Genomic DNA, 18,058 nt, shown 5'->3' on the forward strand with positions numbered 1-18,058 from the left:
TTACCAATAAGAGCCGGGTAAATGTCACCTAGACACAGCGGGATAGAGTGTCTCTTCAGATGATTCGGCTTAACGAGTGGATTATATGAAAACCATTCTGTACACTTGGCCGTTGTGAAAGCCGCTTAATCTCCACATCAATTGGCAATTCCAATAGGTCAGGTTTTATTGAGAAGCTCTGAGTCACTAGCTGATAATATGACCAACAGAGACCAATGCCTAAACCTTATCTTATAAAGTACAGACGTTACTTCAAATGAAAAAAATAATTCACGTCCTACATACATCATGAGTCCACTCAAACTCTAATGACTTTAGGTTGGGGAAAGTAAAGGCGGTTGGGCGTTGTGCTGGCCACATGACACCCTGCTCTATAACCGTTGGCCAAAGAAACAGATGACTTGAACATCAACTGGCCTATAGATCGCAAAGTCTGTAAGGCGAAACCTTTTGTTTGTTTACTAACATGCATCATATGGACTTAGGGTCATCAACTATTGACTTCATCATTGCCAAAACTTTCATTAGCGTGTTTTGTTTACTAACATACATCATATGGACTTAGGGTCATCAACTATTGACTTCATCATTGCCAAAACTTTCATTAGCGTGTTTTGTTTACTAACATACATCATATGGACTTAGGGTCATCAACTATTGACTTCATCATTGCCAAAACTTTCATTAGCGTGTTTTGTTTATTGTAGCTCTTATTCACTGATTGTATTCAGTGAAGAAAAATAAATCGAACTGTAACTAAGTAATAACAGAGAAAAGTGAGCAGAACAAAGATATTTTTTTTTATTGGATAAACATTTGATAGAGCCATTGCACATAATACAATACGCTTGATAACATAGTTGTAAACACCAAGTGGAGAGTATGGAAGGCCAACTTTGCCATGTTCTACATTTGAGACTTTGTGACCTATGCATGTTCAATACTAGACAAGCTAAATTCGATGACAACAAGACTGTTTCGTGGTGACCCAAAAATAAGGCATAGGATGGGTACACAATTTCAATGTCACAAAGGCATATAAAATATATTAACCCTTTCACTGCACTGTACTGCCCTAGAGAGGGCGCAACTAGTTTTATATACTCATTTTCATTTTATTTCTTGATGTAATTAATATCTGGATAAACAATGTGTCAAAAATTATGTACACTTTGAAAGGGAAACATTTTCTTAACTAATTCCTATGCTGAAAAATCAAACACCATAATGACATTTACTTGGACAGTAGCTGACAGTGTATTCATTGTAAGACATTTTTATTTCGTTCCTTAGTTTTGTCATAAAACAAACTGTTGCGTCTTAAAGGGGAAAGCCAATCTCAAACTGACACACACGCAGCAAGTAATAAACTATATCTCACAGAACTTAGTAACACACACACACACACACACATCATCAATATTCTTTAAAAAAAAAAGTTCAATTGAAAACTATCCAGGTCAATTATAAACAAAAGTCACGTGACTGCCATCTAGTCTGGTTGTTGCATTAATCTGTACAAAGTGCTAGAAACAGGATTGCATTTCAAATCAAGTTGACTCTTAAAGTGTAGAATTGTTTGTTTGTTTGTTTTTTTAATTATAGAACTGAATAAGTAAAAAAGTTCAGATAGTGATGTAACACTTCTGTTGGTAATCTCCGGAGATAATGACATTTTCAATTATGTCCATGTAGCTGTTGTTACATGCTGTTATTGGTTATTTTTATCTCTTCATTATCCATTTTTTTTTCTGAAATATCAAGTTTCTAGGGACGCTATTTGTACCGGACGTGATTGTGACAGACAAGGCCCACAACTGGGATATTGTCTTTAAGTTAGATTGTACACAAATAGTTCTTTCTTTACTATCAACAATAATAATTCGAATGTCGTAAAGAAGACAGCAGGAAGAGGTCAGTGTTTCACGTGGCTAAGAAGACCATTGTGTGTGGACAACATTTCTTGTTGAAATGACTCTAACGCAGCCACTGGTTACTTGCATCACTGTTGAAGAAATGTTTCCATACACAAATCCCTCAAAAACAATGTCTTACGGGACCTGCTTAGACGTGATAACCCATTTACTCATAAAATTTTTTATCTCTGTAGTTGGCAAATAACTAGCAAAAAGAACAACCGCAAACTACTCGACAGATGTTTTGATTTTTATGACGTCTAAATGGATTCTAAAACATTCTGAAAGTTGCGTCATTATCCCAGCCTACATCAGGACTTGAGACCAAGACATCGGAGTCTGAAGATTTTGTTAAGATTGGGTTAGTGTTAGTTGGAATGGCTGAACACTTGACAGAACATAGTTTGATTAGCAACAATATTCTTTTTTTCTTCTTTTTTTTTTTAAAAATGTACTTTCTTCTTTGACCTTACTCATTAGAATTGTTTAATTCTTTGACCTTACTCATTAGAATTGTTTAATTCTTTGACCTTACTCATTAGAATTGTTTAATTCTTTGACCTTACTCATTAGAATTGTTTAATTCTTTTGACAGCTTTCAATACAAGTATTATGTTCTGAATGCAATGTGTACATACAATATATATATATATATATATATATATATATATATATATATATATATTTTTTTTTAAATTAGACAAAGGGAGATAACTTTTAAAATACTAGAGCCGAACGTTCAAGAGACTTGAAATAAAATGTCTACCAATTATTTCCCTTTGACCACTACCAAACACCACTTTCTTGTTATAATCCTAGGTCAGTCACATTAGGTAACAAATATTAAACTCGTCTAGATAATGTTCATATAATGACTCGTACTAATGCTAAATGATTAATCTTATATTCCTATATAAGATGTACATAATCATGGATTGTAATCATCTTCCTCTCCTGTGTCTTTTGTTTGGATTGTTGTATAAAAATGATGAGGCATTAATGGATTGACAATACTTGTAGGGCTATAATTTTAACTATTGTCTTTTGAGTCAAAATAATTTTCTGCCAATATTTGTTTTGCCTAATATGAATATTTAAATATATTACAAATTGGAACATTCCCTCCCACCCCCCCCACCCCCCAATTAGGATCAGCAGTAATATCTAATGTACAAGAACTTAATTTAATCCATACCATCTGAAATGATTCTTAAAACTCTTGAATCCAATTCGCAAGGTGAAATTCAATAAAATCAAACTTCTGGCCCAATCATTGAGATTCAAACACATGTCTGCCCTATTGAGTCTTCACACCATTACACGCGGGCAATATAAAGGCATTATTAAGTATTAAGAGAATCAACAGTATTCTAATCAAGTAATAAAACGGACAAAGATATATCTTTATTAAGTAATGTATCGCGCAAGGATATCTTCATTTAAAATAATCGATTCTGGAATCGACATCCTTTTATTGCTATGTTAACCTTTGACCCAACTTCAATATTTAGTTAAAGACTGCCCCCTCCCCCTTTAATCATATATATTATTTGGATTTTTTCAGAATGGAGTGTCCAGTTGCTGGGGGTAACTTTGATGTTGGACTATTTCTCTGAGGTACGGGAGATTTGTTGGTGCTCCGAGAAAATGGGTCGTTGGTCGAACTTTTCACGTCCGGAGAAGGTAGGTCAAAGGAGACATTATCCTCCATTACAGTCTTTAGGCTGCCCATCGCTTTGACCAGGCCAGAGGTGCTCGACTTAATGTTGGCGTTTTTGGCGTCGTTGCGGCCCGTGGAACGGCGCTGAGGTTCGGGGCTGGCGTCGCTGCTGCCTGCAGAGTGTCTCCCGTCCGCTTCGTCCTCGCTGTTGTTGTTGAGGTCGTCGTCCTTGAACTCATCGTCCTTGAGGTCCTTGAGTTTGGCCTTGCGGGCCGAGTCACTCTCCAGCATGACGCTAATGACGGAGAAGTCCCTGGCGTCACAAAGGTCAAGGGGCCGCTCACCATCGTTAGTCTTAATGTCCTTACTGGCGCCCTTACTTAACAAATACCTGAGCAAAGAATGACAATATTACAATTAGTTCAAAATAGCTATAACATCAGGAGGGTAGCAAGAACCTTATAATACAACAATGTTATCATAGTTTAACAATGCTGAAAACCATTTAAATGTCCTAAATAAATTATTATATTTAAAATGTTTAACGGTGAGGTAGACTATTACCTACAAACAAAACGAGAACATGAGTTAAACACAGTTATCTTCACTTCGTTTTACTATTTAAAAAGATCTGATTGACGTTCTTTTTCTTTAAGGCATTAACTCTTTCTCTCCGTAATTATTTACCACATTCTAGTGGAATCAACGCTGGTATCGTCAGTAAGGAGAGAAAGAGTTAAAATATACCAGTTTCCCAAACTGTCGACAATTTTCATAACTCGGAGTACCCTTCGGAGTATATATATATATATATATATGACCCAATGAGAAAGATGATATTGTTTGTGCTTAGAGGACAGATCATTCTAATTTGGTTGCCTGATTGTTATTTTAATACGAGATGCGGTTCCGAGTATAATAGTCTGCTCCTTGCTTTCGACTTAAAGTCTACACACGCTGAAAAAGCAACTTCATATTTATTTCTCCGAATTCCTATTCTGTAAACGTAACAAAGTCCAAAGCCCGGACACTTGCTGGACTGGCTTGTAAGATGTCTTTTTCATCCTCGCCCAGGATGAGATTTTAGAAAGCGAAAAGCTCACCCAAAGTAATTGGACAGAGGCCATATTCGTTACCCATAATTCTGTAATAATACCTAAATTATGTTGTACACTTCTTGAGTTTCTTTTTTTAAGAATCCATCTGAAGCTAATTCTAGCGACCAACCTTCTGGCATGGATACTTTGATAATGTCATACCGATTTCTTATCCATTCAATAGTTTTGTCCATTCGCCACTTCTCCAAATGAGGTGTTATGTTATTGTTATCAAGTCATGAAGAAAAGGAAATAAGTCTCTACTTCGCATTGCCAGTGCGGGGACGGATATATTACTGGATTAGAGACTTCCTACAAGAGCGTACAATAAGAACAAGGGTTTACGGAGAAGTCTCAGGGGAAATGACCCTCAAGCAAGGCCTCCCCCAGGGCTCCGTCTTGTCATGCGTCCTTTTCATGGCCTTATTAAATGACCAACGGCCCAGCTAAAATGCCAAAGGTTGCTATATGCGGATCAAATTGACCTTTGGAAATCCGGAAGGAGCGCAACCTCTATACAAAAAGTGTTGCAAGAAGATCTGCATACGCTATGCTCATACACACACAAAATGGAGACCATAAATTAACACCTCCAAGACGGTCAATTCTTTATTCACGCAAAAGAAAGCAAAGGAAGAGAAGCGATACGAAGAAATGGAGGCGATAGAACACAAGAAAAGATAAAGATTGGGAGAGATTAAAAAAAAAAAAAGACAAAATAAATGTCAAGGACGTCTTATTGAAACATCACTGCTGATTTGAATTTGGGCCCCATAACTAAACAGCTAATTGTTCGGTAATATATACATTTTAAATTGGTTCTTATTTCCACCAACGATGGAAAATGTTTCGGGGATCTTTTCAATTTGGCACTGAAACTGCGAAGACCATTAGACTACAAGAACTTTATGAAAGTCCACAGGAGGTGACAGTCCATAGTCGTTTGAACCGATACTTCCATCCAGCCCTATATAAAACCAGTTCATCTTCCTGCTAGCGTAAGATTGAATGCCAATACAAGAAGAGACATTTTACCAACCTGGCAATGTCCGCCTCGCCGTTGGCACATGCTGCATGAAGCGGTGTCCAGGTATCCACATCCTTCTTGTTCACGTCAGCTCCGTGCTGGACCAAAAGTTTCACTGCTGCCAGATTTCCTTCCAGCACGGCATTATGGAGAGGTGTCAAACCTGTCCAAATATAGAAACCACAAATATAAAGTTATTAAACGTGTGGAAGATGTGAAATGAATAGTCAAGAGTGTTTATAGTTCCATGGGCATAAAGATGTCTTTGTGTTTCATCTATAGTGTTTAAAGTATAGTTCTGTGAGGATAAAGACGTCTTTGTGTTTCATCTATAGTGTTTAAAGTATAGTTCTGTGAGGATAAAGACGTCTTTGTGTTTCATCTATAGTGTTTAAAGTATAGTTCTGTGAGGATAAAGACGTCTTTGTGTTTCATCTATAGTGTTTAAAGTATAGTTCTGTGAGGATAAAGACGTCTTTGTGTTTCATCTATAGTGTTTAAAGTATAGTTCTGTGAGTATAAAGACGTCTTAATGTTCGTTTATCTTATTAAAATGTACAAAGTTTGAGCCGAGTCTAAATAGTTGACTGCAATGCAATAAAATATTTCATGCTAGTTCACCTAAAAGCAGCTTTTTAGCCCAAACAAATGTCATTTATAATATCTTGCCTAAGTTAGATCAAAATAAGTAACAAAATGATAAAGGGAGATATACACAAACTTGTGGAAGGCCCCTGTGGGTCATTCGTACTCTCACAATACTTTGCACAGAAACATTTATTGAAATGTAGGTGCATGCAATATTGAAAAAAAAATATTCACGAAGAGAATAGTCCCTATGTTTTGTGTGTGTGCTGTCCGTCTGTTCATCACATTTAGATCATAAAAAACTAAAATGCAATTGAAAATTTAATTCTATCATTCGCTTTATTGTGTTTTTCCCCTTTACTTGTGAGTGTGTAAGTTTCACTAACTAAAGATAGTTACATATCTCTGTATAACCACAACTAACATCTTATGACCCCACACGACCCCATACGGCCTCACACTAACACAGAAAATCTTACTTAACCTCAGTTCACGCCATGTAGTCATATTGACCATACATTGTCACATTGACCCCACATGGTCACATTGACCCCACATGTGAAATTAACTCCACATGGTCAATTTGACAACCTCATAGGATCACAAACATAATCAATGCCCCTCTTATTTTGTGCTAACTCTTCATAGCTGTCTCATCCTCATCTGAATAAATGGTCAAAATTTCCTACTGGACATTGATTTGATCCGGACTATTAGCCTCTCTTGATTTAAAATAGAAATCAAATCCCTTGAATGTTTCACTATAAGATATCATGTCATATAAATGTCCTGTTTGTTAGCTAAGGTGCTAAATATTGAGTCCACTTGAAAACCAATGTCACTGATTCTAGTTTATCTAAGAGGCTCAAAGACACATAGAGAAAAATTAATAAAATCTGACATTTAATTAAAATTACATTTTTTGTCAAGTTCACATAACACACCTTGCTGTAAGACTGTATTTTCTTAAAGAAAACAAACATTTTAAAAATCATTTTTGAAGTCAACAACAAGTCTAATCTTTCGCCTCAGAACCGGACACAACAGAATGAGATGACATAAGTTCCGGAAGCTCAAAATTAGAACCAGTGAAATCTGCCCGTGTGGAGTGTCACCAGAAAATGCTGACCATGTCCTTCAAAACTGCATTCTTTACCAAGAGGCCCGAACAAGACACTGGCCCCAAAACACCCTAATAGAAAGAAAACTATATGGACAGCTGGCTGATTAGGAAACCACTGCGCAGTTCATCTCATGTATTGGGTTAGTAATCTGCACGCTCCAATAATAATGAGAACGAGGAAGAAGAAAGAAAAAGTACAAGTCGTGGAAGGTGTTTATATAAACTTGAAATTAGGCATTGGATACTTGAGGTATTCGAATTTTTTTTGTTTTTTGAGATATTTCAAAGTATGATTCAAAGTTATGAAATTCGGTCAAACTGAAACTGAAAATGTGCAGACTGGACTGTTTCGTTGCCATACCAACCATTTGTCACGTGACTTCCTTTGATGAGACAAGCTTTTTGGATGCGAGGCATTGGATGTTGTTAACCACGTGACCGGGGAAGTAGCAGACGGTGGTTGCAGGAGTGACTCATCTTTGGAATTGTTAGGTAAATTTTAAGTGTGCATTCTTCAGCAGGGGTAATATGGGTTGTGTTAGCGCTTGGATAGGTGCTGCAAGATCCAGATGACTGATGTACTTATTTAATGACATCTTAACTCAATGGTATGAAATGCTATTTCTGGACCTTGTGATGTTAATACCTAAATTATTGTGATTTAAAGTTATTTCTTCGTGATATGTTGTTCCTTGACTTTATGTTACTCCTTGACATAATGTAAGTTCTTGACTTAATGTAAGTTCTTGACTTAATGTAAATTCTTGACTTATTGTAAGCTTATCTTTATGTTGTTTCTTGACTTAGATCTACTTAGTTTGAAACATAAAGTCGCTTAATTTAGCTGTGTTAATTTGTGTCACGTCGCGTTATTCATAACTTTCCCTTACCTACTATCATTAGCGCACTAATCATCTAAATTATTCTATTAAAGCTACATTCCTTTAAGGACTGTGTTTTTGATACATCCTTCCCACAATATCCAGTCCAATACTAAGCGAGCCAGTTGTGTTTGCCTCTTCCCCTTTAAGGGCAACAGCTGGGTATTGGCTGTGAATGTCGCCTTACTGATTTCTGTAGAGAGAGCTTGCAGCCCTCTGTGTCGAATCGCGCGCGATGGGCTTATGTCTATGTTTTTCTCAACATTTTTCTACATTTCTGAGTCTGAGAATTCTCTCCTGACGTCTACAACGCATTATTTGTCTCCTACTAGGAAGATTACAAGTCCCATAGAATTAGATTAGGAGGGTCTGGAACATGTTGATACTAAACTGTGAGAGACATTCAAGGTAGTCATTTTTATTTTTAAAAGTTGCATTTTGGACAGCACCCCCCTAGTGACGCCACCGTTAATCATCCCTAATTGTAATGCCTTTGTAAATGTAGGCGGTATAGGAGTTAATGGTCTACCATATACATTTCATCTCCTTCTTTGAAGGAAGATCTAGGTTATTAATGCTGTATTGTTTGTCACTCCCCCAGGAGGAAAATAATGAAATTAAGAACCTCTATCCTTTGAAGCAATAGTTTTAGTTGTAGAATTAGTTTCTATGACCTAATCATGTGATCCGCACATTGTCCATTGTTAGCATAGGTTGGTACATACAATATCGAATTCAATTCAATGCATGTTTATTTTTTTTTTTTAGAAAAGTATGTCAATATGTTAGCTAGCTAGTCCAGATTATGTCTGTAAGGTTTTGATTTAGAAAAGTAGGTCAATATAGTCCCTCTGTTTAGCTAGTCCAGATTATGTCTGTAAGGTTATGACTGTAAGGTAATGGTCGTAAGGTTATTTCTGTTAGCAGCTAAGACCATGGGACATAATCTAGTCATTTAGAGATATTCGAAAACAAAAATGATAAAGACAATTTCTCCCTTTTGAAGCGGAAGATTTCTTTTATAAGGGAGATTATTTTGTTCTAAATCACTAATGAGTGATACCTACAGAATGAGTGATACCTACAGAAAGGGAACATTTGTTTACCCCACCTCGATTTCCATCTTCCGCTGGAACCGAAAAAAAATCGTTACGTCGATGCATAAATCTACTCAGAGTATGTAATACTTGATTTAGCAATAGGGCATACAACTATGGACATGGTAATATTAAAAGTCAGTTGTCTAGACTAGATTATTGTATCTAGGTATTTTGTATAGAACAGTGATGCCCAACCTAATTCGACCTGCGGGCCATTTTAATTTCCAACATCTCGCGGGCCACGAGACCGAAAAGTTACAAAACTTAAAGGAAATTGTTCTGTGACTATTTTATCGGAACCCCTTGGATTTAGTACTAAATTGTGATATTTGACGATTATATTTTTTATGCGTCAGAAAATAACTTCATTTCTCTACTTACAAGGAGAGCAACAGTGTAGGTACCTTTAAAACCGACTCATTTTCTTGTCTCTTTTTGGTGAATATTCCTCATTTTCTTTATAAAACAAAGATGTTGGCTTATTATCATGTTTCACAAAGTAAAAATCCGCCCACTTTTTTTGGTAGATTCTACATTCAGAGTCTCTGTACATATACGCACAAACGTTAAAGGTCATGGTACCAATCCATCAGAAAAAATATGAGAGTCCTAAAGTAGGTAAAGATACATTTTTCAACATTTTTTTTTTGGAGGGAGGATTTTCTCCACTTTGTGCGTTTCGGCGGGCCCGATGGAATCACGTGGCGGGCCGGATTGGCCCGCAAGCCGTATTTTGGGCATCACTGGTATAGAAGGTTCTAGTTTTGTGATAGGCCTGTAGATCCGGACCTAGAAGACGGTGCGCAAAATGTTCTATTTATTTATTTAGCTCTTTAATGAAGACATGCGGAAATAGCCACTGACTTACCTGAGTTCAAGATAAAGATGATCTAGACCCACAGATTTAATTTTAGTTGATTATATTTTTTTAAAATTATGACGGTCAAACCAGAGTTTTCCTTGTATGGCTAATTAGCTAGTAATTCTTTCCCTAAAGATATACATAAACTGTCAAACTGAGAAAAATCGTTAAAGCTGATTTCAAGATCCGTGTCCTGGTTTTGCCCAAGAAGAATTGGCAAGATGATAAGAGGACTTGTGAAAGAAACTAAAGAAACATTTCGTTTGGAGCTCAATGTTGAATTTCATCTAAAAAACAAAAAATAATTCAAATAATACTTCTTAGAGAGCGATTATTTTGCTCTTAATAACTAATGAATGTAAGATTTTTTAACAAAATTACAATTCCCTTTATCTATAGATATAGCTATAGAGCTCCTCCTTCGTGATCAAAGATGAGAACATTGCTCATTTCCTATGGGCTCGAAGATCAAATCCTCGCTTTAAAAAGCCGGCCGCATACGTGGAATGGGTGGGTTAGGTCAGTTACAGATAGGCCTGATTCTTCTCTCTGTTTTGTTGGTTCGGCGCTCTTTCACCCTGGCCACTCTTCTTGCTTCAAATCTAGAGACTCCGAGACTCACAGCTTCACGCCATGAGGAGCGCTAGTGCTTTCCAGCCGTGAATGTCGATATCGCATTCCTTGAAAGAGCTCTTGAGAGTGTCTTTATAGCGCTTGTATTTGAGAGTGTCTTTATAGCGCTTGTATTTGAGAGTGTCTTTATAGCGCTTGTATTTGAGAGTGTCTTTATAGCGCTTGTATTTGAGAGTGTCTTTATAGCGCTTGTATTTGAGAGTGTCTTTATAGCGCTTGTATTTGAGAGTGTCTTTATAGCGCTTGTATTTGAGAGGGTTTTTATAGCGCTTGTATTTGAGAGTGTCTTTATAGCGCTTGTATTTGAGAGTGTCTTTATAGCGCTTGTATTTGAGAGTGTCTTTATAGCGCTTGTATTTGAGAGTGTCTTTATAGCGCTTGTATTTGAGAGTGTCTTTATAGCGCTTGTATTTGAGAGTGTCTTTATAGCGCTTGTATTTGAGAGTGTCTTTATAGCGCTTGTATTTGAGAGTGTCTTTATAGCGCTTGTATTTGAGAGGGTCTTTATAGCGCTTGTATTTGAGAGGGTCTTTATAGCGCTTGTATTTGAGAGTGTCTTTATAGCGCTTGTATTTGAGAGTGTCTTTATAGCGCTTGTATTTGAGAGTGTCTTTATAGCGCTTGTATTTGAGAGGGTTTTTATAGCGCTTGTATTTGAGAGTGTCTTTATAGCGCTTGTATTTGAGAGTGTCTTTATAGCGCTTGTATTTGAGAGGGTTTTTATAGCGCTTGTATTTGAGAGGGTCTTTATAGCGCTTGTATTTGAGAGTGTCTTTATAGCGCTTGTATTGAACTCCCTTTAATAAATAGTGCAAACACGTGACATACCCGAAGACGTAATTTGTTGAAGATACTAGAAGTATTCTAGTTCTCTAGCCAAATGTTTTTTTTATACTTTGAAAAATTATAACCCTAACCCTATCCATCTATAACTGTCAAGTTAGAGTTTTCCAGTGTGGCCAAACAGCTAGGTCTAGTAATTATTTTCCCAAATTGTTGAATCTCTAGGATAATCACGTTTTCAAATTGTTGAATCTCTAAGAGAATCACGTTTTCAAATTGTTGAATCTCTAGGAGAATCACGTTTTCAAATTGTTGAGTCTCTAAGAGAATCACGTTTTCAAATTGTTGAATCTCTAAGAGAATCACGTTTTCAAATTGTTGAATCTCTAGGAGAATCACGTTTTCAAATTGTTGAATCTCTAGGAGAATCACGTTTTCAAATTGTTGAATCTCTAAGAGAATCACGTTTTCAAATTGTTGAATCTCTAAGAGAATCACGTTTTCAAATTGTTGAATCTCTAGGAGAATCACGTTTTCAAATTGTTGAATCTCTAGGAGAATCACGTTTTCAAATTGTTGAATCTCTAAGAGAATCACGTTTTCAAATTGTTGAATCTCTAAGAGAATCACGTTTTCAAATTGTTGAATCTCTAGGAGAATCACGTTTTCAAATTGTTGAATCTCTAGGAGAATCACGTTTTCAAATTGTTGAATCTCTAGGAGAATCACGTTTTCAAATTGTTGAATCTCTAAGAGAATCACGTTTTCAAATTGTTGAATCTCTAAGAGAATCACGTTTTCAAATTGTTGAATCTCTAAGAGAATCACGTTTTCAAATTGTTGAATCTCTAAGAGAATCACGTTTTCGAGATTCGTGTCCTGGTTTCATTGGTTTCTATGCTCTATTTTGTGCCAATGAATTGAACATCGCAATGGACCTCATTCACCAAAAAACAAACGGTCACGTGATAATATTGATAAAACAACGACAAAAAAACTGTCACGTGATAACCATTGTGGATTAAAATTAGATCGTATAGAAGAGATAGAGAATCACGTGGCTCAATGTTGTTTGTTTACGATTGGCTAATGAGGTCCATTGTAGTAATAATAAAAAAAAAGTCCAGATAAGCCAATGTTTAAGGGTGGTAGGATGTGAGCGAAACAGCAGCTAATTGAGCTCCGGTTTAGTGCTCGGGTCGCCCTTAGTGCAATGATACTGTGTCTTCTTTATGACTACAGCGACAAAACTTCCATTCCACTGTACAACACGCAAACATCCAAGCTCACATATTTATACGCAGAGTAACAAAAAAAGCAAGGCAAATCAATTTGTCAGACTTCTTTCTGGCATCATAAAAAGAAATGTTCCAGATGAATTCACTGGCAAACAATGTAGTCTGCCATCACCACTGACTCCCCCTCCCCCTCTCCCGTGCCCTCCTCCTTAACTAACTCCGACAGAAGATATAGGCGCACTCTTTTCTCCACACTAACTCGCACTCACGAGGCGCGTGCTGACATAGTCGTTAGCCAATGGTTTCAGCAGCAGGCGAAAACAAAAGGGAGATCACTCCAGACATCTGTAACAACAAAGGAATTGGAGCTCTTCCTTTTAGGGGGGAAACAAGTTACTGCAGAGCACTTTGTAGATCTTGTATTTTGTCGTTAAGTTTTTGTGACTTGAAATCATTCTCTCATTCCCACTCAGAGTCTCTCTCTCTTCAGGGAAAGGAATCCGGGCTAGTAAATACTCTCTCCCAGAAGGCGTAAACATATGTCCCTTTATTTAATCTCCCTTCTTCACAATATTTGGTGCCTTTAGGTTTTTAGTTCAATCAGGATCTATCTATCTATCTATCTATCTATCTATCTATCTATCTATCTATCTGTCTGTCTGTCTGTCTGTCTATCTATCTATCTATCTATCTATCTATCTATCTATCTATCTATCTATCTGTCTGTCTGTCAATCTATCTATCTATCTATCTATCTATCTATCTATCTATCTATCTATCTATCTATCTGTCTGTCTGTCTATCTATCTATCTGTTTATCTATCTAACTATCTATCTGTCTATCTATCTATCTATCTATCTATCTATCTATCTATCTATCTATCTATCTATCTATCTATCTATCTGTCTATCTATCTGTCTGTCTGTCTGTCTGTCTGTCTGTCTGTCTGTCTGTCTATCTATCTATCTATCTATCTATCTATCTATCTATCTATCTATCTATCTATCTATCTATCTATCTATCTATCTGTCTGTCAATCTGTCTGTCAATCTATCTATCTATCTATCTATCTATCTATCTATCTATCTATCTATCTATCTATCTATCTATCTGTCTATCTGTCTGTCTGTCTGTCTATCTATCTATCTGTTTATCTATCTAACTATCTATCTGTCTATCTATCTATCTATCTATCTATCTATCTATCTATCTATCTATCTATCTATCTATCTATCTGTCTGTCTGTCTGTCTGTCTATCTATCTATCTATCTATCTATCTGTCTATCTATCTATCTATCTATCTATCTGTCTGTCTGTCTGTCTGTCTATCTATCTGTCTGTCTGTCTGTCTGTCTATCTATCTATCTATTTAGTTTGCAAGTGTATCACTCTATCAGTGGACATGTCTATCTGTCTGTCTAACTTACCTTTTTATAAACTATACACTTAACATTAAGGACATTGCAAGCTGGCGAGCAGAATATGAAATTCATTAAAACACAAATATTTCATTTAATCTCACTGCACAACGCGAAAAAATGCGGACAGCGGTAATCTCCCTTGTGGTCCACTGATTCTAAATGTGCAAAGAGGAATTCTATGCAATGACCTTCAACTTGGAGACAATAAATCAAGACCACTTTAATGTTAATCCCAGAGGTCACCTTTGCTGCTCTAACTGCTGAGGGCCACTACAGATGTCATACCTGCTAGAAAGTGTCTAACGTAAGACTGATCAGACGACACAAGAGACCATACAGGACACAAGAGGCAATACAGGGCACAAGAAGCAATATAGGGCACAAGAAGCAATACAGGGCACAAGAGGCAGTATAGGGCACCAGAGGCAATACATGACACAAGAGGCAATACAGGGCACAAGAAGCAATACAGGGCACAAGAAGCAATACAGGGCACAAGAAGCAATACAGGGCACAAGAGGCAGTATAGGGCACCAGAGGCAATACATGACACAAGAAGCAATATAGGGCACAAGAAGCAATACATGACACAAGAAGCAATATAGGGCACAAGAGGCAATACATGACACAAGAAGCAATATAGGGCACAAGAGGCAATACATGACACAAGAAGCAATATAGGGCACAAGAGGCAATACATGACACAAGAAGCAATATAGGGCACAAGAGGCAATACATGACACAAGAAGCAATATAGGGCACAAGAGGCAATACATGACACAAGAAGCAATATAGGGCACAAGAGGCAATACATGACACAAGAAGCAATATAGGGCGCAAGAGGCAATACATGACACAAGAAGCAATATAGGGCACAAGAGGCAATACATGACACAAGAAGCAATATAGGGCACCAGAGGCAATACAGGACACAAGAGGCAATATAGGGCACAAGAGGCAATATAGGTGTGACAAGTCAAAACTCGCTGTCAGAGTCACTCAAATTTATCACAGCATTAATTATTATTATTTATTATTTATTTAGTTTATTTCAATTATTTCCCCGTCCTAACCCCAATTTCTTCACCCGCACCACCCTTTCCTCTCCAGGCTAGACTTAGTTGACCACATTGGAGATAGCTAAAGCGCGTCCTTTCATTTATCTGCCCTTGATCGGGGAAAGGTAAACACACAATCTCTTTTGTCTTGCCCGCCGGATGTCTGAAGGACGGCCGCAGTGGACACCACCTTGTGTGGAATGCAAGTCACTCCTCCCCCCCCCTTTTCTCCTACGTCTCTCTTTGATCTAGGAGATTACTCGAGTCGACGCTCTCATCTTAAGGCTACTTCACCCACGTGTAAGATAATTCTTATCCTAGGACATTTCCTGTGTCCGCCCGCACTTTCCAGGCTTATATAAAGTAAACCAACTCAAGCCAGACCCTTTTTCATTTCTCATTCGAGCTGAGCTATCGAGTCTGGACTATCTCATTTTATTCTCTCTCCTAGAGGAATACCTGGTGGTAAGCCGAACTTAATCACAAGTTTCATCTTAATTACTCTGTGTATATTTCCATTGGATTTTGTCATGTGTAGTTTATTATTTCATTTATATTTAATTAGTGCATTGTGTATTTCTCACTGGCGTAAGTAGAAAACATGAACATGTCCTATGTATTTATTTGTTTATTGCATTACTCTATTAATGCTACGTTGCTCAATTGATAGTTGATGCAACTATGTATATATTTGTACACCTTATTTTATTTCCTTATCTCGGTTGACAGCCTTGATAATTTCACTATCGCACTAATACTGCGCTTAGAAAGGAGATATGATTTATCCCCCCTGTAATGAATTATCTCCCCTTTACTCATTTTACTCTAACGAGAGTTGCGCCCCTTGAACGGACACCCGCTCCATTCAAGCGCGCTCTATTGTTCTCGATCGACGGTCATATGTAAACATACCGTCAGGATCGCTGACACCGCCCAATTCAACCCCCCCCCCCTTTTTTTTTCTTTCTCTATCCACCTGTGTTGTTTATTTGAGATTATTATTTCCCCTTCTATGTACATTTTATATTATTACTTTCCCTTTTATGTACATTTTATATTGCTACTATCAGCCATCTATTTTTCCCCCATACCATTTGTCATCATCTCCATATTGTGCTCTAAAGCCATTTTACCAATCTGACGAATGCACCTCAGTCGAGGGCGTCGATAAGATGCATGAGAGACATGTCCTAACTTGTCTTTATCTATCCGCAGCCTCCCTCAGGTGTCTGCCTATTTGCCTACTGGCCTATCTAGGTGCTTAGTGCTAATCAGCGCTGCACTTGCCTAGTTGCTACCAAGAATCACCTATTGCCTATTTACTTGCTATTTGCTGTTCAGTGTCTACTCGACGCCACTCAACTACTGCCTATGTGCTTAGTGCTATTCAGCGCTGCACTTGCCTACTGAGATCTACTCAACTCTACCACTTGGCGCTATCGGCATTGCCCGCCTATTCGACAGCCCACCTGTCAAGCTATTAGGTGCGACGTCCCTATGGATTCAGATCTGTGTGAGACGTCATAGCTACGCCAACCCTCTGCAACTCACTGGACATATCCTGTCAACTACGCTGCCCACGGCAGATCCGCTCTGCCCGCAGTAACCTTGTGCCCACGGTAGCCGGCCACCCGCCCTACTGTGCCCACTACAGATATTAGATTTTGGGGATTGAGACTCCACAAGAACTATATCACCGGCGTCCCTCTATCCACTAGAGCGCCATCTCCAGCTGCAGAACCTCAAGCCAGGACACAGCCAGCTGCGACATCAACAGGACAACCAGCTAAGTCAGAGGACAAAGTGACATACTCTTATTAGGTGCAAGAGTGATGATTAAACATAGTATTCACTAGAGATAGATGCGAACCCTCCCCCTTTTATTCTTATATGTATATTTATGTAAATAAATATTCTTCATTTTAAACTTTTGTATCTATCTTTCATTGCTTTGTCTCGTTGCGTGTCTGCTCCCGATTCATATGCTGATAAGTGTGTGTGTGTGGGGGGGTGATAGCTTTAAAAATAATCATCCCCTAGACACTTAACGCGCCAAACACACGTCACATTTCCCCACCTGTCACAATAGGCACAAGAGGCAATATAGGGCACCAGAGGCAATACATGACACAAGAGGCAATACAGGACACAAGAGTCAATACAGGACACAAGAGGCAATACATGACACAAGAGGCAATACAGGACACAAGAGGCAATACATGACACAAGAGGCAATACATGACACAAGAGGCAATACAGGACACAAGAGGCAATACATGACACAAGAGGCAATACAGGACACAAGAGGCAATACAGGGCACAAGAGGCAATACAGGGCACAAGAGGCAATACAGGGCAAAAGAGGCAATACATGACACAAGAGCAATACAGGGCACAAGAGGCAATACAGGGCACAAGAGGCAATACAGGGCAAAAGAGGCAATACATGACACAAGAGGCAATACAGGGCACAAGAGGCAATACAGGGCACAAGAGGCAATACAGGGCAAAAGAGGCAATACATGACACAAGAGGCAATACAGGGCACAAGAGGCAATACAGGGTACAAGAGGTATTATAGGCAAAAGAAGCAATACAGGACGGTGCTTAGTATCACTTTTGATGGTTAAACAAGTCGCACCTAAAGGATTTACTCAGATCAAACAGGA

At 38.0% G+C, this 18,058-nt stretch overlaps 1 protein-coding gene across 4 annotated transcripts in view; it reads right to left on the reverse strand.

Annotated features, from left to right (window-relative positions):
* Positions 1 to 779: 779 nt before the first annotated feature.
* The window catches only part of LOC106062693 (protein phosphatase 1 regulatory subunit 12A-like), an 82,080-nt gene continuing 64,801 nt past the window's right edge, over positions 780 to 18,058 (reverse strand). For all 4 annotated transcript variants that reach the window (XM_056024850.1, XM_056024853.1, XM_056024852.1 and 1 more), the window contains exons 3-4: positions 5,713 to 5,863; positions 780 to 3,967 (exon numbers count right to left, since the gene is read on the reverse strand). In XM_056024850.1, coding sequence (XP_055880825.1) covers positions 3,463 to 3,967; positions 5,713 to 5,863 — 656 coding nt within the window. In that variant the 3' untranslated portion in view covers positions 780 to 3,462. The remainder of the gene's footprint in view (positions 3,968 to 5,712; positions 5,864 to 18,058) is intronic.

The sequence above is a fragment of the Biomphalaria glabrata genome, chromosome 3, assembly GCF_947242115.1.
Source record: "Biomphalaria glabrata chromosome 3, xgBioGlab47.1, whole genome shotgun sequence".
Lineage (NCBI taxonomy): Eukaryota > Metazoa > Mollusca > Gastropoda > Planorbidae > Biomphalaria > Biomphalaria glabrata.